At 43.9% G+C, this 21,425-nt stretch overlaps 1 protein-coding gene across 3 annotated transcripts in view; it reads right to left on the bottom strand.

Moving 5' to 3' along the window:
• Nucleotides 1-493: 493 nt before the first annotated feature.
• The window catches only part of DAG1 (dystroglycan 1), a 96,848-nt gene continuing 75,916 nt past the window's right edge, over nt 494-21,425 (bottom strand). For all 3 annotated transcript variants that reach the window (XM_070937123.1, XM_070937121.1, XM_070937122.1), the window contains exon 3: nt 494-5,378. In XM_070937123.1, coding sequence (XP_070793224.1) covers nt 3,000-5,378 — 2,379 coding nt within the window. In that variant the 3' untranslated portion in view covers nt 494-2,999. The remainder of the gene's footprint in view (nt 5,379-21,425) is intronic.

Genomic DNA, 21,425 nt, shown 5'->3' on the forward strand with positions numbered 1-21,425 from the left:
TTTTTTTTATTCATTTACGTTGTTTCTTCCAAGGTCCTGTCCAACCCTATGAGTCTATGATATGATTTACAATCGTGTCTGAAAAGTCCTTACTTTCCTTAATATAATTTGAAGTTTTGTTATTGTGTCCTCCTTATCACTTTTGATCCTTAAATTTCCTGCACTCACTGGTGGAAGATTTAAGGCAGCTACAGAGTTTTTTAAACTAATCCCAATCTCATGGCAACTAGGTGTGTTGGCTGAAACTCCGAGGCTCTACCAGTCCCACCTTTGGGAAGGCTTTTGAAATCAACACTAAAAATATCTGGAATTCCTTAAAAAATACCACAACATTCTCTCACAGCCATCACTGTGTAACACAGTGCTCAAACAATCTGGGATAATTCTGCTAAATTTTATGCAACACCTCTATCGGATGTTTTTCAACTATTGTGTGCTGAGAATCCTGTGGATCCAATGGAAGAGCTCTATAACTTCTGAGTTTATAGTAAAGTACACTGGTTTATTTAGTTGATATGTTTCTTTACATAATGCAGAAAACACATTTTAAAATAATTATATAAGGACATAAAAACACATCAGTGGTTGGTGAACACTTTTTAATACAAGATTTTCTCCCACCATTACAGTGTCTAGTGGCATAAACAAACAGCACTGGTGCTTAGGGGAAACCAGCTGATGAGAATGCCATTGTTATTATTCTGTTCACTGCCCCTTTGCCTCCAGTTTCTATGGTGACAGGTAGGCCCAGGCCTGAAATTGTTTGCGCTTGCGCATGACCAGTAATAAAGTGGTATCAGTTGCTAGGGACAACGGCACTGTTTGGAAGGCCCTTCAAGCTTGCAGCATTTAGGCTTAGGAGGCTGTGTGTGTTGATAAAAGTGGGGGACATCTTGAAATGTGGGCCAGCCAGTAAAGATGTTGGCATCAAAGTGGTAACTCGAGGAGTGGGGAGGAGTAGCTTACTAACTTACTTCCAAAGTGCATCTATCCAAATGCACTGTGCCTTACCTGACGCCACTTAATGATCTTCCTTGACCTCTTTTGGGTGGGGAAAAGTGTCCCAGAGCCTGTCTTGTCTTTACAGCAAGCACAGGACAATATTCAAGCATCAGGGGTTGGGGGGCATAAAGAAACTTTCTAGGGCAAATCTATAGTTACCCTCACTTCAACACATATCCTTCTAGCCCTCTCGGAGTGGGGGCACAGGTCTATGGGGGAGAGCAAAATTAATATTTATTTTCAGGTTTTAAATTCTGTTCGCATATTTCAAAAGAGGTTTGATGAAAAATGCCACCGTAACAAGTTCAGAGGTGAAGGTCATTTTAGCCATTCATCCACTAGCATGTTAACAGGCCATGTCAGCACACAAAAATACTTTGCAAAACAGTCAATATGGCTTAGAAGTGTCTGCTTTGTGTGCAAAGTCAGCCAGAGGCTGCCCAGCCCCCAGCCAGGGGATGGACTCATTATTGCAAAAGATTTCTCCTCCCTCTAGTGTACCCAAGATAGTCTCAAAGGACAAGAAAAAAAAAATCCATGCGTAAAATGATTTTGTCTAAAGGAAAAAAAAGCTGGGAGCAACCCTGGGAGTAGCTCCAACTTCCGAGAAGGAAGTTCAGGTTTTTTTTTAAAAAAGGCAAGAAACCGAGACATGGCTCTAATATTTGAAACAATGACTATGAAAGACCAAAAAAAAAAAAAAAGGGGGGGGGGGAAGCAACATGAGCATAGCATCAGACCCAGTGAATTGATACTAAGAAGCTAAGCTCATACAAACTGCTGGCAGCATTACCACTATTAATTATTTTTTATAATTAATAAAATTTGACGCTGTATCAAAAATTTAGTAAAAAAATTAGAGCTGAGAGTTCATTGATGTTTATTAAGAACTGCTTCTGGCATCTGTTATTACTTTTGCCATAGGTCAGGCCGGTTCTACTGCATCAGTATGCAATAGAAAACAGTGAGGGAGTGAGCTGGGACAACCGGAACGGTGGGGGGGACAAGGGGCTGTTCCAATACTGTGGGCCCAGAAGGAGTTCATATAAGGAAACCGCATTACACTCCGTAAAAATATTGCATCTTCACCAAAATACCTCAAGAGTGTTTCAAAAGCCAAAGTATACCTTCCAGATGGAAAAATCTCAGTGCAGCACCATGACCCTTTGCAGTCTACAGATACCACTGTTGGGCCTCCACTTTCCAAAAGGCAGCAACATTACTCCATAATTCTGCTTTTTGATAATGGCAAAGGTACTTCAAACTCCATTGTTAAAGGTATTTGTGCCATCTGTCAAGCAACAGCAGGCTAGAGAAACAAGAGCGCTACAGTTTGCAGAAAGGACCCCAAGTGATGATTGAACTGTATAATATGTGAAAAAATAGGATTCCTTTGATAAAAAAAAGATGGTTCCTCAGCCTGATTGGCATTGGAAACACCCTTTGAGCTTATTTGTAGTAAAGCACTTCCCTCCTTTCCCAAATCTATACAGATACGTTTCGGTAACAGTAATTAAGTGTAAAAACTTAATATTGATTTCATAAAGTCCTTTGAATTTAATTCTTAGGCTATGTTTCATGTTATGCCCTGTAGCTAGACACACGTGAATAGAAAAGACAGTACAGTTAGTTTTAAAGGCAAACAGCAGAGACCGACCCAGTGTGCCACCCCTAGTGCTGCCTGCATGTCCAGTCTCCCTTTGCACAAAATGCTTTGAGACGCCTGCTGTCAGAAATATTTTGAGCCAAGAAGGATTTTTTTTTCTATGAATAAACAAAACATAAGCTGTTAGGCAAAAATAAAATCAGTGTCCCAAAAGTTCCACAAGCACTCTGGTTTTGCAAATGCACTCGGAGAGGGGCCTGCTGGGATCAGGCAATGTTTGAGATTCTGAATGTTGGTTTTCTAGTTGGCAACAGATCTGCAGGCCATTGATCCCGATAGATAACACTGGTGTGGAACTAAAGGCTCCATCTCCGTGGGTGTCTCTGGTTCATTAAGGAGGGACATAGGGAGGTGGAGACCTGTATGGGGTCATGTTCTTCGGGCGGGAACCTTTACCCTCCATGGGTGTTGTGAAAGGAGGGGGAGGCTGATAAGGAGGGGCATTAGGGTCTTCATCCCGCAAAGGGGTATACTCGCCTATGACATCCTGGTTCAGTGGAGTTGTTTCTGGCATATTTTGATTTGGATACTCAGGGGGAGGGAGAGGAGCCTTTTCTTCCTGCAGAATCAATGGCATGCTAGAGGAAGGGGGAGGTTTGGAGTCATCCAGCTCATCTGCAAAGATTATTGGTACTCCTTTCTTGATAAAGGTGGCCTGGTCTTCTATAGTGAGCTTGCCTTTTCTCTTTTTGCGATAACAAATCATAGCAATAATGCCAGCTATGAGCAAAATGGCTGCCACCACTACTGCAGGAATTACGGTGTGCAGGTAAACATCGTCTTCACTTGTCTTTTCCGGATCTCGTTGAACAATTTCTGTGGGACGTACAGTTGTAGGGAAGCCATCTTTAGTCACAGGAATAAACTGAATGTGTTTGCAGCTACCAGCACCAACTACAGAAATATCGATGGGCTTAAATTCTGGTTCTAGGGTATTTGAAAAGACTGTGCTCGGAACTCCAGATTCATCAGAAATTTTTCTACTCAAGATGAGAATCTTTTCTTTGGGGCATGGATCCAAAGGCAGAGTATTATTTGTCCATTCAACTAAAATAGAACCTTTGCCAATATTCTCTATGGTAATAGTACTACTGTTTCTATCACCAAGAGCAAATGCCAACTTCTTTACCAACATAATTTTTTTATTAATGTCATTGGCTACTATATTATGGTCTCCATGGAATCTGGCCTTAAACTTAACTGGAGGTATCTCATCATCTTCAAGAGTGTGGACAAATATTTCAAAAGCATCCACAGCTGAAAGGCCACCTTTGTCTGTAGCATGCATAAAAAACTCATGTCTGCCTTCATGGGTGTGATTAGGTAATCCGTACATTAGTTGACTAGTGCTATTGAACTGCACCCAGGAGCTTTCCTCCAATGCTTTCTCATTTTCTAATTTCATAGTCAGTTGTAGTTTATCAGTGGTAGTATCTTCTTTGTCATAGAAAGTGTCAGAAGGTATTTTGAGCTCAAAGTATGTGCCTACCCATGCATCTACCCTGTCAATATGGTTTTTCAACACTGGTGGATCATTGGGCACACGGGGAATTCCAACTGTAGTAGTGCGAATACGAGTTGGTGGTGAAACTGTTTTTTCAACAATGCTTGGTTTAGTAGTCCGAGGAGGCTTTGGAGGTCGAGGAGTTTTTGAAGGTCTTGGTCTTCGTGTTGTTCCTGTATCAGTTGTTGAGGGTGTTGATACTTTTGGAGTTGTTCCTTTGGGTTTCTTTGTTGTGGGAGGTGTAACAACAGCTGTAGCGTCTACCTGCCCAGGTGTTGTTGGTCGAATCTGGCCAGAAGTAATAGTATCTACTTCTACTGTTCTGGTTGGGACTAGGACAAGAGTGGGTGTCTGAATAATAGCACCTCTTGTTCTAATAGTAGCTGTGGGTTTCTTAGGTAATGGTACAGGCTCTCTTACTGGAGGTGCTCTCGTTTCAGTAGGAGGTGCAATGGCTGGAGAAGTTGGTGTTGGAACAATTCTACTTGGTGGTTCTTGGGGGGCAGATGTTGGAGGTCCAACAGCAGTCACAGGCGTTGGTGTAGCATTAATCTGCCGTCTTATTCTCTTTGGAAGATTAGGTTTCTTGTTTGCAATGTGCCAACCAACCACAGGGTAACCAAGATGAGCAGACATTGTTCCTTCCTTAGCTGGAGATTCAACATTACTTATGTTGGGAACACTGTTTTGGCTCAGTGAACAACCCAGTTTCCATGATAGCAAGGCTCCATTTTCCACCACCTTCTTAGCATTCCCTGGCCCAGCCATGAAGGCTGACATGTCAAAGAGTCTATTATTTACAACAGGAACTAATTTCATGTTATAAAGTTCTACTTCTGAGAAGGTTTTCATTCTGTTCAAAAGTTCAATCCTCTGCTTTGGTGTCATTTTTGTTAAGTCAGCATCCAAAATGACAGTCAAGATGGTGACTGGTTCCTCAGCACTACACACAAATGGTGATGCTTCATTCACATCTTGTAAAGCCACCCGTACTGACTGAGGTTCATTATGATCTTCAGGATGAACTTCGATTGAAAAGACATTGGTGGTTTGGGGCACATAGCTTCCATTAGATACCAGATGCACTGCAGTCACTGAGATATAATGAATGCCTTTATCTGTTTCAAGTGGGAGACCTTCCAAGGTTCTGCTCTCCGGTTCCCAGTGCAACCAAGAAGGCAAGGATTCTTTTCCAGCTTCAGCAATCTATTAAAATGAAAAAAAAAAAGAAAAAGTGATAGCTACATTATTTTTTAGAAAGTAATAATGCACAAAATTCAAAACACATTTTAGAAATTCTCCTAACAAGCAGCTACTGAAGGAAAATATGGAAACTGTTGAAAAACTACATGAAACTGAAATTTTGTATCTCCCCATATGCCAAAACTATGAAATTTTCTGGCTTACTATGAATTAATTCTTCCCAAAAGAAAGGCTAAACAAACATAGAAGCTTCTTCTTTAGTTTGTTAATCTGTGAGCTGGGATTTCTGGTTTCTTTTTACCAAACTGTGAAGCCTTCTGAGTTTAGTTTTTCATCAGGGAAGCTCCTGCTTCATACATCTTAGTAAACAGACCATTGCATGTTTTTGTAGTTTGTTTAGAATGTTTTACAGTTTTAAAATATTTTTAGTATTTTTACTTGTAATATTTTTTGAATTGAAAGCAGCCTAGAGTCATTGACTGAGATCGGTAGCTATAGAAATTGAAAGAAAGAAAGAAAGAAAGAAAGAAAGAAAGAAAGAAAGAAAGAAAGAAAGAAAGAAAGAAAGAAAGAAAGAAAGAAAGAAAGAAAGAAAGGAAAGAAAGAAAAGAAAAGAAAGAATGAATTACCATTTGAGCAGGAATGGCTGAGTTGCAAGAATGCAACATTTATAGTAAACCAAGAATACATAAAATATCTGAAAACCATTAGAAGCTGTTCCTTATGTCTGCTTAGTTGCCTGTATTGAGTAAAAGTCCTCTATCAAAGATTAATCTTTGTTTAGTTGAAAATAAATGAATTGAGAGAAAAAGGATTATCTTTCATAAAGAATTAGGAAAAATCATACAAATGCTTAGTTTTAAACTTTCATAGACTTATTTGGGAGACTGGGTAATTAAGCTAACTCTTGAAAGATCAGGTTCTTTTTGATTTGGCAGTTTCTTAAAACAAACCCTGACTCTGTAGCAAGAGTCCTCTTGTAAAAGTAATAAATAATCAAGGAATCTGGGCTGGCAGTGCAATGTCTCAGCAGTTAAGATGCTGGGCTTGTTGGTGCAGACTCAGGTGTTGCACAACGGGGTAAGCGTACGTCTTTGCCTAGCTCCTGCCCACCTAGCAGTTTGAAAGTATGCAAATGTGGGTAGATAAATAGGTACCACTTTGATGGGGAGGAAACAGCCTTCCATGACATCATGCTGGCCACATGACCACAGAAACATCTTCAGACAGCGCTAGCTCACATCAATTGGAGATGAGTGCTGCCCCCTATAGTTGACAACAACTAGCAGAGTAAAATTCACAGGGACTCCTTTCCTTCCTTCCTTTCGTACTGTACTGACTGAAAATATATAGATACACCACTGATAACAGACCAGGACCTAAGCAAGGTCATTTCCTAACACCATCTACACATGTATTCAAAAGCATCAAAACATTCATATTTCAAGTGAATTATTTATTCCATTTCTATCCCACCACAATCCAGGTGATTTTCAGCTTTTTAAAATTATCCAGTTTTGCAGCAATAATAATATACAGAAGACTCTGTTGTCTTTGTCAAGTAGACAAAAACATTTTTAAAAATGGCAGTACAATTAAAGCATTGAAGCTACTCAACTACTTTTCTTGTAGATATCCATGTTCTCTCAGACTTTAGGCTTGGGAGGTTAGTTGTTGGGTTTATTTAGTTCTAATCCTATGATTGGAAGTGGAATATTTTTAGACCATAGAATTTTTGTGTTTTGTTTTGTTTTGGCTTTATGTCTTGTTTGCTGCCTGTAGTTATATACAGTACATTGTAACATATGTATAAATCTATAAACATACATTTTTGGCACTGCCACCTTCTAGCATATTCAGCCATTTTCACCAGGGCAACCTGAATAGGAAACAGAAACTTCCAGCACAAAAGAAACATATTATGTGTGTGCTATGTATTATATAGGAATGCCTGAATTAGGCATTTGAAGTGATAAAATCAGTGGTGGAATTCAATTTTTTTACAACTGGTTCTGTGGGCGTGGCTTGTTGGGCATGGCAGAGGAAAGATACTGTGAAATCTCCATTCCCACCCCACTCCAGGGGAAGGATACTGTAAAATCTCCATTCCCACCCCACTCCAGGGGAAGGATACTGTAAAATCTCCATTCCCATCTCACTCCAGGGGAAGGATACTGTAAAATCTCCATTCCCACCCCACTCCAGGGGAAGGATATTATAAAATCTCCATTCTCACCCCACTCCAGGGGAAGGATACTGTAAAATCTCCATTCCCATCTCACTCCAGGGGAAGGATACTGTAAAATCTCCATTCCCACCCCACTCCAGGGGAAGGATATTATAAAATCTCCATTCCCACCCCACTCTGGGGCCAGCCAGAGGTGGTATTTGCCGGTTCTCTGAACTACTCAAAATTTCCACTACCGGTTCTCCAGAACATGTCAGAACCTGCTGAATAGCACCCCTGGATAAAACTGCTGAATAGCACCCCTGGGTCTATTTTAAAATATCAGCTGATCCAAATTAGTTGCAGACAAATTCTATCATTCCAGAAGAAATACTTCAGATTTTAATTTTTTTTGTTGCTTTTAAAATAACAGCAGAAAAAAAAAAAGGAACAAAACACAAAAATACATATAAAGAGCTTTCTTTGTTCTTTTATGTGATCAGTCATAAATCGAGGACTTCCTGTAATAAATTTTTACAGATATTTGTTCTCTATCAATCAATTTGATGTGCAAATGTTAAGGACTGAGTGGCATAAAGAATTAGAGGTTCCTATATTGCCTAGAAAATGAGTGTAACTTCTATAGCAAGAGTATCATTGGATCTTCAATTATGAAATATACCACAAAAGATAATATTTAGAATTTATTGGACTCCATTACTTCTGTACAGAAAAGGATTGTCCAGGACACCATTCTGTTGGAGATGTAATAAAGACAATGCTTCTTTAAAACATACGTTTTACAATGTCCTATACTTAGTAAGAGAAAGTAGTGGATTAGTAAGGGGATTCTCCATCTCCTTACTATAGCTAAAAGACTGATACTACAACATTGGAAAGATGAATGTATGGCCTATTTATTCAATGGATTGAAGACACTTGCTACTTATGAGCGGGTTGCCCATAATGTAGGCTTTGTATGGATAAGTATAATGAAATATGGGACTCATTTCTGCAAAATATAGCAACCTTTTTTAAAATATATATATATATATTGTGACTACATGTTCTATATTTTAATTTTTTCTGTTGTATTTTTTCATTTACATTCTAAGTGCTTGATATCTATTGTTTTTTAAAATAATTCAGACACTTTATTTTCTTTCTTTGGAGAGCTTAACTGCAATAGCTACAAATTTCAAAGTACTGCAGACACCATCATTTGTATTTAAGGTCTGCATAGTTCCTAGCCTGTCTTACGGTAGAAATAACTTTATCACAGTGAATATGAAAATGATTCATTTTCTCCAAAAAGAAGTAGCTTAAATAGCTCTTTCCAACTCTTGTAACTCTAAAAGTTTAACTCATGCTATTTAGAATTACAATCCCTGAAATATTGGACTGCATAAGATCATTTTAAAAACTTTCAAATACACAATTCAACTAGAAAAATAAAATTATATTTATATACATTATTTCTTTGTAGAAAATGAAAATGTCTGGCAACCTCATTTATCCTGCAGCTGATTTGACTAACTTTTATTTAATTGTTCAGAGCATTATAAACAAGATGGCTGTTTTCACAAACATTTATAAACTGTAGTAAAATAAAATGTGTGTAAATGTATGATTAGCATCATGGATTCATCTTATTGTTCCACTGATTTCACTTCACATGTCTCTGGGTTGCCCTTCAAAAATTTAAGATTCTTTAGAAACACTCCACAATGAAATGAATTTCTGTAAAATGAAGACGAGAGGAATAGCTTTTCTCTGAAATCTTGTCATAATTCTACAATAAATTCTTCAGTAATACATAGTTACATTCAATACATACAGTGCATTTTAACTGGTTACTGTTTATATTCTTGCTAAATACACTGTCAGTGTTATCAACAGACAGACAAGAGCTGCCAAATTTCCCATAAAGTCATCTTCCAACTATCCTGTACTCTAAGCAGACACCCACCTGCTGCAACCACCTGCCCACACTCTGTAGGACACATGCGTGTACCAGACTGCAGCAGTCGCCTGCACACTCTCTTATACCTTTGAAGCACCTCTCTGCACTCACTGTCCTGCTGACCTGCTTGTGAACTGCCTAGACTAGCGACTTCTTGCTGGATTCCCATCGACTTTGCTTGTTGGATGTCAACAGCAAGTTCCAAGTCAGAATCCTACGATGGCAATGGGGACCGCCAGGATTGCAGTCACTAAGTGAGGTGGTCACATGGCACGCTTTACAACCACTTAGCAACAGAAATTCAGGTCCCAACTCCCATTGTTAAGTGAGGACTATCTCTACTACCCAGATTTTCATATTGATGAATTTAAAGATTAATTCTTAAATAGAAGTCTTTAGGCAATTCTAGGATTGCTTAAAGCTTAGTGATATTATTGCAGGTTCCATTTCATGAAGAACACCATCATCTTTTCTCACAGGAACTTTCTATGAACTGAAGGAAGAGATGCTAAAGAATCTCAGTACAGGTAGTCCTCGACTTACAACCACAATTGAGCCTAAACTTTATATTGCTAAGTGAAAGATTTGTTAAGTGACTTTTCTTGCTACTGTTGTTAAGTGAATCATTGCAATTGTTAAATTAGTTACACGGTTGTTAAGTGAATCTGGCTTCCCCACTGACTTTGCTTTCAAAAGGTTGAAAAAAGTGATTCCATGATCCAGGGATACTGCAACTATCATAAATATGAATCAGTTGCCAAGCATTTGAATTTTGATCATGTGACCACGGTGATTCTGCAATGGTCATAAGCAGTGGTGGGATCCAAATTTTTTAACAACTGGTTCTGTGGGTATGGCTTGGTGGACATGTGACTGGGTGGGTGTGCTGGGTGGCCGTGGCCAACTAGACATCACTCACGTCGAGGGGAGCCTCGCCCAGCCCCTCCCCTCCCCTCCCAACCACTCCTTGTCATGCCCAGCCTCAAAGTATCTATAGTTCTGTAACAATGTTGTTCACCTTTTTTCGACTTTATTATCTGCATCTACATACTATAGATGTACTTTCATGGACCACTGAAAGGAGGAAATGGCTCACATGCTTTGCCCAAGAGTGTGATAGGCAGGTCACAAAACAGGCATTTGAGGGGCTGCCACAAAGAAGGAGGGGGGGGCAATGTATTTTCCAAAGAAGCAAAAGACAAAACAAGAACAATAGATGGAAATTTATTAAGGAGAGAAGCAACCTAAAACTAAGGAGAAACTTCCTGACAGTGAGAACAATTAACCAGTGGAACAGACGTTGACTTACCTGAATGTCCCTTCTCGGCGTGCTACTGGAGAATCCAAATGCTGGGTTTACTCTCTGTCTTGTTCTTTAGACTGGGTGAATGTTTCTTTAAGAAACTTCCTTGGCCACTCCTCCCTCGTTCGGCTGAGATCCAGTTTGTTCACGAAGTCAAGGAGATGATGCTGGAGGAAAAGAGAGAAAAGCCACCCAGCACAGTAGACCGCAGCCGAAGGGGTGGGTTGGATTCTCCAGCAGCACGCCGAGAAGGGACGTTCAGATAAGTCAACGTCCGTTCTCCAGCGTGCTGCTTGGAGAATCCAAATGCTGGGATATACCCAAGCTAGTCAGATGACGGGAGGGCGGCTGCGTGGTCTTGGGTGGAAGAGTTAGTGAGAACTGACTGCAGTACCCGTCGTCCAAAGGATGCCTCAGCCGAGGCAAAGGAGACAATTTTATAGTGTCTAATAAACGGTGTCAAAGAAGACCAAGTAGCAGCCCTTCATATGTCAGTGATGGACGCCTGGGTAGCGCAAGCGGTGGAAGTGGCTGCACTTTTCGTGGAGTGGGGCAAGATCCTCCCCGGTAGAGGTTTCTTCTTTACGTTATAGGCCGTCGCGATGCACGCCTTAATCCAGCAGCCAATGGTGATTGATGACCCTTTCTGCCCAACGTAGATGGATTAAAGGACAGCAATAAAGCCTCTGACTTGCGGCAAGATGACGTCCGTCTAATATACCTGCGGAGGGCCCTCCTCATGTCCAAGGTATGCCATTGTTGTTCCAGATGATGGGTAGGGTCTGGGCAAAAATCTGGAAGAATCAGCTCCTGGATCCAGTGATACCAGGTATTTACCTTGGGCAGAAAGGAGGGATCCATCCGCAGTAAGACCCTGTTGGGGTGGAAGATACAAAGATCTTCTCACACTGACAGCGCCGCAAGTTCAGAGACCCTTCTGGCCAAAGTGATCGCAACAAGGAATGCGACTTTGAGAGTCAGGAACTTAAGCGTAACCGATGCCAATGGCTCAAATGGAGGAGATATTAGAGCGTTAAGTACCAGCGAAAGGTCCCACGTGGGATATCGATGGACTGTAGCTGAGTGGAGATTGGATGGTCCCCTCAAGAAGGTCCGAATTCGAGGATGTTGAGTCAATGGACGATCATTGTCCGTACCTAAGACAGTGTGCAAGGCCGCCACCTGTCGTTTCAGAGTATTGGGCGCGAGACCCTTGTCTAGATCATCTTGTAAGTACTCGAGGACATCAAAAACAGACGCTGAGGTTGGGTCACGATGTGTCCTTGAACACCAAGAGCAAAACGAACGCCAGGTGGCGTCATAGATACGGTTAGTTGAGGAACCTCTGGCCGATTGAATGGTATGAATGACTTGTGCTGAGACATTGTCCTTCCTCAGGAGGATCCTCTCAAGTGCCAGACAGTCAACTGCAACCACTGAGGTTCTGGGTGCAGTATGACCCCCTGGCTGAGAGAGATCCTGTCCCTGGGAATCCACCAGGGACGTTCCACTGACAGGCTCATGAGATCCGCGTACCAGGGACGACGCGGCCAATTGGGAGCGACCAGGATAAGATCCGCTTTTTCTACTAGCATCTTGCGAATCACTCGCAGAATGAACGACAAAGGGGGGAATGCATAGAGCAACCCTGGAGGCCACTTGCTTCGAAGAGCGTCACACCCTTCAGCTTCTGGACATGGAAACCGGGAAAAGAACCGAGGTAGTTGTGCGTTCAGTGGGTGAGCAAAGAGGTCCACTGATGGAAGACCGAACCTCCGCGACAACTCCTGGAACAGTGACGGATGAAGGCGCCACTCCCCTTGATCTATTTGGGTTCTGCTGAGCCAATCCGCCAGGATGTTGGCCGTGCCCAAGATGTGCTCCGCCTTCAGAGACAGAACGTGCCTCTCCACCCAATTCTCATCGCCTCGGCCATGAGGGGTCTGGAGCGAGTCCCTCCTTCTCTGTTCACATGTGCTTTTGTTGTGACATTGTCCGTGAGGACAACACATGTTGGTCCATCACTGCTGCCTGAAAATGAAGGAGGGCTAGATGGACCGCCCGCAGCTCCAGCCAATTTATGTCGTGCTGCAACTCCCGCGGAGACCAACGGCCCAGCGCGACCTCCGACCACAGGTGGACGCCCCAACTGAACAAGCTCGCGTCCATTGTGATGGTGACTCGGATGGGTTCCTGGAAGTAACAACCTTTCCATATGGCCGGTGACACCCGCCATCAGAGGGACAATTGGATGGTAGCTGGGAGAACCACCCTGGCGTTTGAACTGGCACGGCAAGATCTCTGGTACGGAAGGAGGTACCACTGTAGAGGTTGGGCATGTAGATGAGCCCACGGCACAATCGTGATGCAAGATATGAGCTTCCCGAGCAATTGGGACAACATAAGCAGACGGACCATCCTCAGTGTTAACACCTGATTCACCAGTGACGTTATGCTGAGAATCCGGTCGGGTGACAGAAACACATGGCCGCTGTTCGAGTCTATGACCACTCCAAGGTGTAGAATTCGGTTGGTAGGAAGGAGCTGGCTCTTGTCTAAGTTCAGAGAGAACTCATGTTCTTGCAAGACTCGGATCACGGTCTGGAGATCGTGGTCACAGCTCGTTCCCTTGTGGAAGGCAAATATGTCGTCCAGATAGCAGAGTACCCTGACTGGGAGCAATCTGAGAGAGGCGGCCACTGTAGCCAACAGTTTTGTGAAAGTCCTCGGGGTCGAAGACAGGCCAAATGACATGGCCCTGTACTGGAAATGTTGGTTGGAATATGTGAACCTCAGGAACTGCCGATGAGAAGGCCAAATCGGAACATGTAAATAGGCCTCCTTGAGGTCGATCAAAGTCATGAAGTCCCCTTGTCGAACATTCTCCAATATGGACCTGAGGGAGTGCATTTTGAATTGATGATATTTGATGAATTTGTTCAAGGCCTTGAGGTCCAAAATCCCCCTCCAGCCGCCGGAGCTCTTTGGTACAAGAAAAAGGAGCAAGTAGAACCCGGTGCCCCGTTGTTCCACAGGCACAGGTTCGATGGCGCAGTTGTCGAGCAGATGTTGTATATCTGCGTCCATCAGACATCGCTTTTCCGGACTGCTTGAGAACGGACATGAGATGAAGTGGCTCGGAGGGCTGGAGAGGAATTCTAACGTGAGGCCTAACCTCACCGTTTGAAGGACCCAAGCGTCGGTCTTGAAAGATTCCCATTGGTTTAGGAAATGTAGAATTCGACCGCCAATGGGCATATCTTCGAGATAGTCACTTGCCTCATCTGAACAACCTGTTGGCCGCTCCACGGAATGGGCACTTAGTGGTGTGCTGACCTCTACCCCGATCTCGGAAGGCAGGTCTGTCAGAAGACTGGTCGAAGCCCTGGGAATATTGTCTAGGAAAGTAGGACCTGCTGGGTCCGGACTCAGTCCGAAAGGGCTGCCTCTGGGAATAAGTACCATATCTCCTGTCCGGTCATCGGAAGGAGGACGGCATAACTTTACGTTTGTCCTTGTCCTCCACCAAAATTGGGTCCAAGGCATCTCCAAAGAGAAAGGACCCCTTATAGGGAAGGGGCGTTGTCTTATCTGAACGCCCTTTCTGAGAGTGGACCCACGCATAACCACTGGCCTCTCCCTCGCTTAGAACAGATGCAAGCTTCCACTTTGATTTCAAGTCAGCCCTCCAATGGCGGAGCCAGAGGCGGCGATGAGATGTGACTGAGGAGACAAGCACTGTAGATGCAAATTTGGCTGCATTTAAGGATGCATCTGCCGAGTACTCAGTGGCTGCCACTATTTTATTTATGTCCTGGTGGAGCCTGCTGTCCTCAGGAGGTAAACGCTCCTGCAATTGGCGTAACCATATAAGGGACGCCCGATTAAAGAGGCAGATGTTGCTGCCCTAATAGCCCAGGTCGCTGCCTGATGCGTTTTACGGAAGGAAAGTTCAGCCTTCCTGTCCTCCGTTTTAAGTCCATCCATCACGTCATTAGAAATGATTGAGGAAGAAGTCAAGTGGCCACTGGAGCATCTACTGCGGGTAGATGAATCAAGACCTGTAAGGCTGGATCGGAACAGTACAACTTTTTATCCAAGCCATTGGGGGCAGGAATGTAGGTGGGTTGGGCCCACGACTGTTGGACCACCTCCGTGAAAAGCTCAGGGCATGGAATAAAGTCCTGCTCAGGTTTGGGCACCTTAAACAAGTCACCATGTGGATGAGATTCACCCTGTTGAGAAGATTGCTGTTCCGAAACACCCATATTTGTCATCAGTTTGACCTTGTGGAGCAAGGACTTGAATAGAGAAGGCCGGAAAAGACCAGAAAAGGATGGTCTATCGGGAGCAAGGTCCTCATCGTCTGACAGTTCCATCTCACCATGGTCCTCGTCATCCCACAAGGAGTCTTCTGCATGGAGAGACTCTGTAGGATAAGAATGTTCGCAATGTGAATCCCCGTATGCATGGGGCAAGGGTTGAGGCATAACCTGCAGTGGATGACCATGGAAACCTTGTTGAGGGCCCGCTGCCAGGATCCTGGACATAGTTTGCAACACAAGTTCCTGGATGTCTTGGGATAACATAGGCTGTATACCGTCCCCGGAGCGGAGCCCAGCAGCAGTCAGGGTGAAGGTAGCCTTAGGCAGGGGCGGGCTGGCAGATGTGAGACCTGACCGCTGACCCCTGAGGAAGCAGCTGGAAAAGCAGAATCTCGAAGGGCAGTTAAGTCAGTTGAGCCCTGGACGACAACAGGCGGAAGTTCAGTGGGCCGGGATCCTTCAGAAAGTCCTGATGGAGGCAAGGACGAAGTTGATGCAGGTGGAAAGTCAGGTGATCTCTGACTGTCAGATGCCTGAGCCCTTTGTTTGGCAATGAGATACTGTCATTCAAGGGCTTTGTGTCTCCTCTCCATGACCTTGTCTGCCGTAGTAGATCGTTTTGAAGGGTGAGGGCTGGCAGAACGTGCTCTAGCCAACCGATGTTTGGTGGTCTTTGCCGTAGCCTTGGCCAACAGCTTGGACTGCTTCTGGGCTTCAGGAAGACTGTAAGAATGCTCCAGATCAGAAGAGAGATCCGAATCCGCCATCTTGATGAATCCTCCAGCAAGGTGAGCAGGTAAGTTGACAATATCAATTGATGGAATGAAATATTGTATTATAATTAAGTAATGATTTTTTTTTTTTAAACAAACGTTGCAGGTAATTGTGAAAGGAGAAACTCAGAGTCCAGAAAAAACAAATGTAGGTAGGAGAAGGCTGAGGAGAATCAAAATCCTCCTGATGCCGCTTCGCAGGGCTATGCAGCTTGAACCAGGGGCTAGTAGGTAATTTGTGCTGCAATGACAGTCTGGTGCAGGCCTTAGAAAAGAGCGCGACGATTTCTTTGCGCTCTGGCGCTACCGCGGCTATTCGTTATGACAAAATGGCACAGGGAAGAATTTGTGCTCTGGCATTACCGCGGCTATCAGTAAGTTGACAAAATGGCACATGGCTTGTTATCTGCCCCTCAGTGCCGCCGCGAGGAGGAGCTCAAAATGGCACGCACGAATACTGACAGCACTCCCAGCGCCGCGAAGCAATAAAGGAACGGAGTTTGCCGATAACGTTAGGCAGGGACCCCCGGCCGCCTCAAATGATCGATGGAGCGGTGCGGATGGCGGCAGTGGCTTCACCGGCAAGCCAGGAACCAGCTTGCGCGCCGGCGATGAGAATTTCCACTCGGAGATGCCTCAATAAGGTATTGCTCCGAGGACGCTGCTAACAGTTCGGAATGATGGAGGCCGGCCTGGAGCCCCAGGAACGACTCACCCACCGCCTGCAGCTGAGGAGAACGATAGACTGCCTGACAAACAGCTGATGGTTCCTCTAACACAAACCGCACCGCTCGTACAAGCAATATATGACAATTTGGAGATGAAGAATCCAAGAAAAAGGTTTATTTTCAGTCTTATTCGCTAGAGCCAAGGAAAAAACCAGTCTCTCCCTCGACTGAGTGAATAAACTGGATCTCAGCCGAGCGAGGGAGGAGTGGTCAAGGAAGTTTCTTAAAGAAACATTCACCCAGTCTAAAGAACAAGACAGAGAGTAAACCCAGCATTTGGATTCTCCAAGGAGCATGCTGGAGAACTACTTGTTCTGGGTGCTCGATCACTGGACGTTTTAAAGAAAAGTCTGGACAGCCAATTCTCTGAAATGGTATAGGGTCACCCCCAAAGTCCCCTCTAAGTCTTATTCTGTTATTCTGACACCTTTCCCAGGCCCTCCACTCAGATTTTGGCATCCTCAGTTTTCCTGCCAGAGCAGGGGGTTGGACTAGAAGACCTCCAAAGTCCCTTTCAACTGTTATTCCATTATTCCTGAGAAACACACACACACACACACTCAATTTAAGCAAATTCCCTAGTTTTGGAGACTTTAGAATCAGAAGGTACCTTGGAGGTGTTATAGTTCAACCTTCTGCTCAAGGCAAAAGACTTCATACATATGCAAGTTCACAGACATCCCAGCTTTGGCTGCAAGAACTGCAGGCAACCTTCTCCACCACACACTTCCTCCTCTCACCACTCCATGTGAGGTGGGAAGCCCAAGAGAAAGCGCCTGGTCTGGGCACACAGACCTCCATGACGGAGCCCTTCCCAGGGAGCAAAGCAAGAACTTACTGATCCATCCTAAAGGCAAGCTCCAGAGTGGCGGTGGCGGCAGCGGCAGCAGAAGGAGAGCTCCAGAGCAGCAACAGCGGCACTCCGGGAGGGTGGCCCTCGGGGGAAGAATTCTCTCTCAGGCCTCCCACCCATCAAGATGTTGCTTGATCTTGTGGCCACTTCTTGTGGCCCTTGTTTGTGATGGGCATGCCTTGGGTGCCCAATACGTGGAGTACTCTCTGGGTTGGCAGCTGCTTCTCTCCGTTGCTGCTCTTGCTGGAGAGCATCTTGCGCAGCACAGAGACGTTTAGCAGCTGTGAGCTGCCGCTTTCCTCTAAGTCCCATCTGGAAAATGCGGGAGAGAGAAGCAGCCAGGTTGAATGCTGTTTCTCTCTGCCGCAGCGCTTTCTGGATGGGACTTACAGGACCCAAAGTGGCAACTCATGGTTGCTAAATTTCACTGTGCTGCACAAGACTCTTTCCTAGCAAGAGCAGCGGTGGAGAGAAAACAGCTGCCGACCCAGAGAACACATGGAGCAGCTCCACGTGTTCTCCAGATCAGCAGCTGCTTCCAACCAGCCAACCCAAGCCCAAGCTGGGCTGGCCGTTCCGTCCCCACCGGTGGCTGGGTGATGCTGTGCAGGACATTGAGTGGCTATCGGCCGTGTGGCTCTTTGGTGGTGGCCAGCCAGGCGAGGAAGCACATGGCCTCAATTCTGCACTCTGGGAAGCGTGGGGGAGTGGTGTGACAGCAGCTTCCCTGCTCAGCCCTGACATGAGCCTGCCGCCATTTGAGGGAGGGGGCAAGAATGGCAAAACTCAGGGAGTAGGTCAGGTGGAGCTGGCTGACTGGGGAAGGGGGATCATACTGCTCAGAAGTCCCTCCCACCCCCACTGCTGCCAGAAGTTTGGATGCCTTGGCTGAAGCACAGATCGCTCCCTCCCTCCCTCTCTTTCACACACACACAAAAACAGGGGTTGGAAAGCTCTCTTGCTCTCTCTCTCCAAGTGCCCCATGTGCACACAGACAGCCCATTTGAGGAAAGGCCACACATAGCTGGGCGCACTTCCCAGTAGGAGGAGACGTGGCACAATGGAGCCACCACAGCTGCTGCTTGTTTAGTGGGAGTGGTCCTGGCTATAACGGGTGGCTTCGGTTTTTTCCCCACCGCGATTCCGCCGCTTGCCCATCCACCACCAGCCAGATGCTCTCACTTCCCCAAAGCATTACTCTGTTTACCTGATTTCCAGCTCTGTCACGTTTTTTGCTATCATGTGCAGGAAAACAAAAGTTTATGGGACTAAAAAAAAATTCAATCGATTCCTACTTGCGAGAATTTTTTCTTTCACAAGAACTTGAAATTGATTGACTGCACTTCATTTTTAGTCCCACAGTTTTGTTTCCCTGCACACAATGGCGAGAAACGCAATGGAGGAATGTGATGGAGCTGGAAATCAGATAGGCAAAAAACTGCTTGGGGGAAGCGAGGGTATCTGGCTGGTGCCGGCAAACTCTTCTGCCCACAAAAACCTCATCTTTGACCGCTGACACCAAAAGGCAGCAAGAGCTGCCAGGAAGAAGCCAGTAGGCCCGGGAGTCTGGAATACCCTTTCTCCCCCGCCCCACTTTTCCCCAATTGCCACACTCCCAATTACAGCGAAAGTGAGGGGCAGGAAGCCCTGCCATGCCTGGCAAGTGGGGGGGGGAGAAAAGAAGCTGCAAGAGGAGCACCGTTTCTCGCTCCATGTGCCCCAATGAAAGGAAGTGGCAGCCCGTCCGCTTCCCTTCCCCATTCTCTCTGGCGCTGGAAGCCAAGTGTCAGCCACACGCCCAGTCACCCATGCAGAGATCAAGTAGGCCGCAGCAAAGGCAGGCAAGAAGGCTGGTCTGTGTGGGAGGCAGCTAAGGGAGGAAGGCTCAGCAAGCAGAGATCAGCTGGGCTGCTGGGGCCACGGTCAAGGCAAGTGAGGGAACCAGAGAGCAGCAGCAACTATGCCACAGGGGTAACTGTAGACATTAGTCAAGGTGGGCGGGGCGAGATAAGGAGTGAGGGGCGGGATGGGGCCAGCCAGCAATTTAACAACTGGCTTGGCCAAAGTGATGCGAACCGGTTGAATCCCACCATTAGTTGTAAGTCACTTTTTTCAATGCCATTGTAACTTTGGGCAGTCACTAAATGAACTGTTGTAAGTCAAAGACTACCTGTATTGCCATCTGTTGGGGATTTACAACACTGAAGGCTTTATTTTTCCATCAGGTAATCAAGATTTGAGTTCAATTTATAGATTTTTTTTAAAGAAACAAAGCTCATATCTGCAAATGGGAAAAATGTGATATTTAACAATTAAGACTATTTGACATCTCATTACCTCAGAGTTAAAATACAAAACATGTGCAATATACCATACATCATGTAAATAAAATGGACCCCAAATTCATCTCATAGTCTCTGATAAAACTCATTCTGCACCATATGGGCTGTTTAATGAATGTCATAAATTAGTTTACTAAATAAAATTTCTCCTCTATCTTCCCAATGATCATTTGTAATCTAGAAATTGAGTGCTGCTTTGAGAGGAAAAATCAAATTCCTGATATGTAATCTTACATCTAATTAGAATTCAGCTCATATGAAAGGTTCATCTTTTATTTAGAAATAGTAAGATTACAGTTAAAAAGTAGTTAAGAAATGAATAGCCTTTAAGATACAGCAAATGTTGGAAATAAGGATATTAAAGTTTGTGTATAAAACATTCTGACAGGTTTGGCTGAAGTCGTGTTTTATGATAGTACTGAACATGCTGCTAATTTATTAGCATTCTATGTAATAATAAATACATTTTAATTATACCAGAAAATGCAGCAAAAAAATAACAACCCAAATACACTCACAGATCCAGTGTTGTTTCCACACTGAATTGCTAACTTAGTTTTCCCTAACTACAACACCTTGGAAGTTCCACCATATCATGAAATGTTGAGTAAGAAAAATATGATGGGCTCCCCAAACATATCTGGTACTATTTCACAATAAAGATCACATGAAATAAATATCTGCAGGTTATTAAAGGAAATGTATTTTTTTCCAGCAAAACAGACATCTGTATAATCTCCATATTCCTAATTTTGTATAAAAACGCCATCCTTCTAAAAATAGTTTAGCACTTTTAGATCTTGAGTGCTCTGTAGTGAAGGTTCATATTTAACAATATAAAATCTATCTTTATTTTGCTACTAAATAACACGGCAAAAACATACAGAGGAACAACCTAATGCTTGCTATTCTAGAACAAGTTAATTCTTGCTATATTTTCTAAGCATGAAGACTATATGTAAGAATAGCAGAAGAATTTAGCTTTGGGTGTGCTGAAAAGGAATGTACTGAATACTCATATCAGCTAAGTGTTTGATTTTGTTGAAACTGATCTGTAACGAAACTGACTTTAGCAAAACCCTTAAATATAAGACAGAGCATAATTCAAACACTTTGGCTACAGATTTTCCACATGCTACAAGAGCAAAATTTTTATTTACCAGTAGTTCTTTCTTTATACATGCAGATTATTTGAAAGGTAAGATTACAATATTATGTATGCTTATTTGCAAACAAACTTTAATGCAGGATTCATTTCCAAGTCTATGTTCAAAGGCTGAGTCTGAAATAACAATCTGGAATTTTCCAGAAGCAAGGCATACTAGCTACCAGGTAGTATAATTTTTTTTCTCCAACAAAGTAATTGCCGATGCAGCTTAGCAAGCAAAATAAAAGATGTCTAATTAGAGAATTAAAAACATTGCTGAATGGTCAGAGGTAGCTCATGAGATAGAAATAAAAGATGAGCCATCTGGGTTCAATCGACAACCCTGGGGAGTACATGCCAGCACATCCTGGAGTTTAGATTCTTTCAATAAGAAATACTATGAAGATTGGCTTTTATAATTCTTCACATCTGAAGTCAGATATCTCAGC

The sequence above is a fragment of the Pituophis catenifer genome, unplaced genomic scaffold, assembly GCF_029215685.1.
Source record: "Pituophis catenifer annectens isolate HBS135680 unplaced genomic scaffold, rPitCat1.0.hap2 SCAF_2, whole genome shotgun sequence".
In the NCBI taxonomy this organism is placed as follows: Eukaryota; Metazoa; Chordata; class Lepidosauria; order Squamata; family Colubridae; genus Pituophis; species Pituophis catenifer.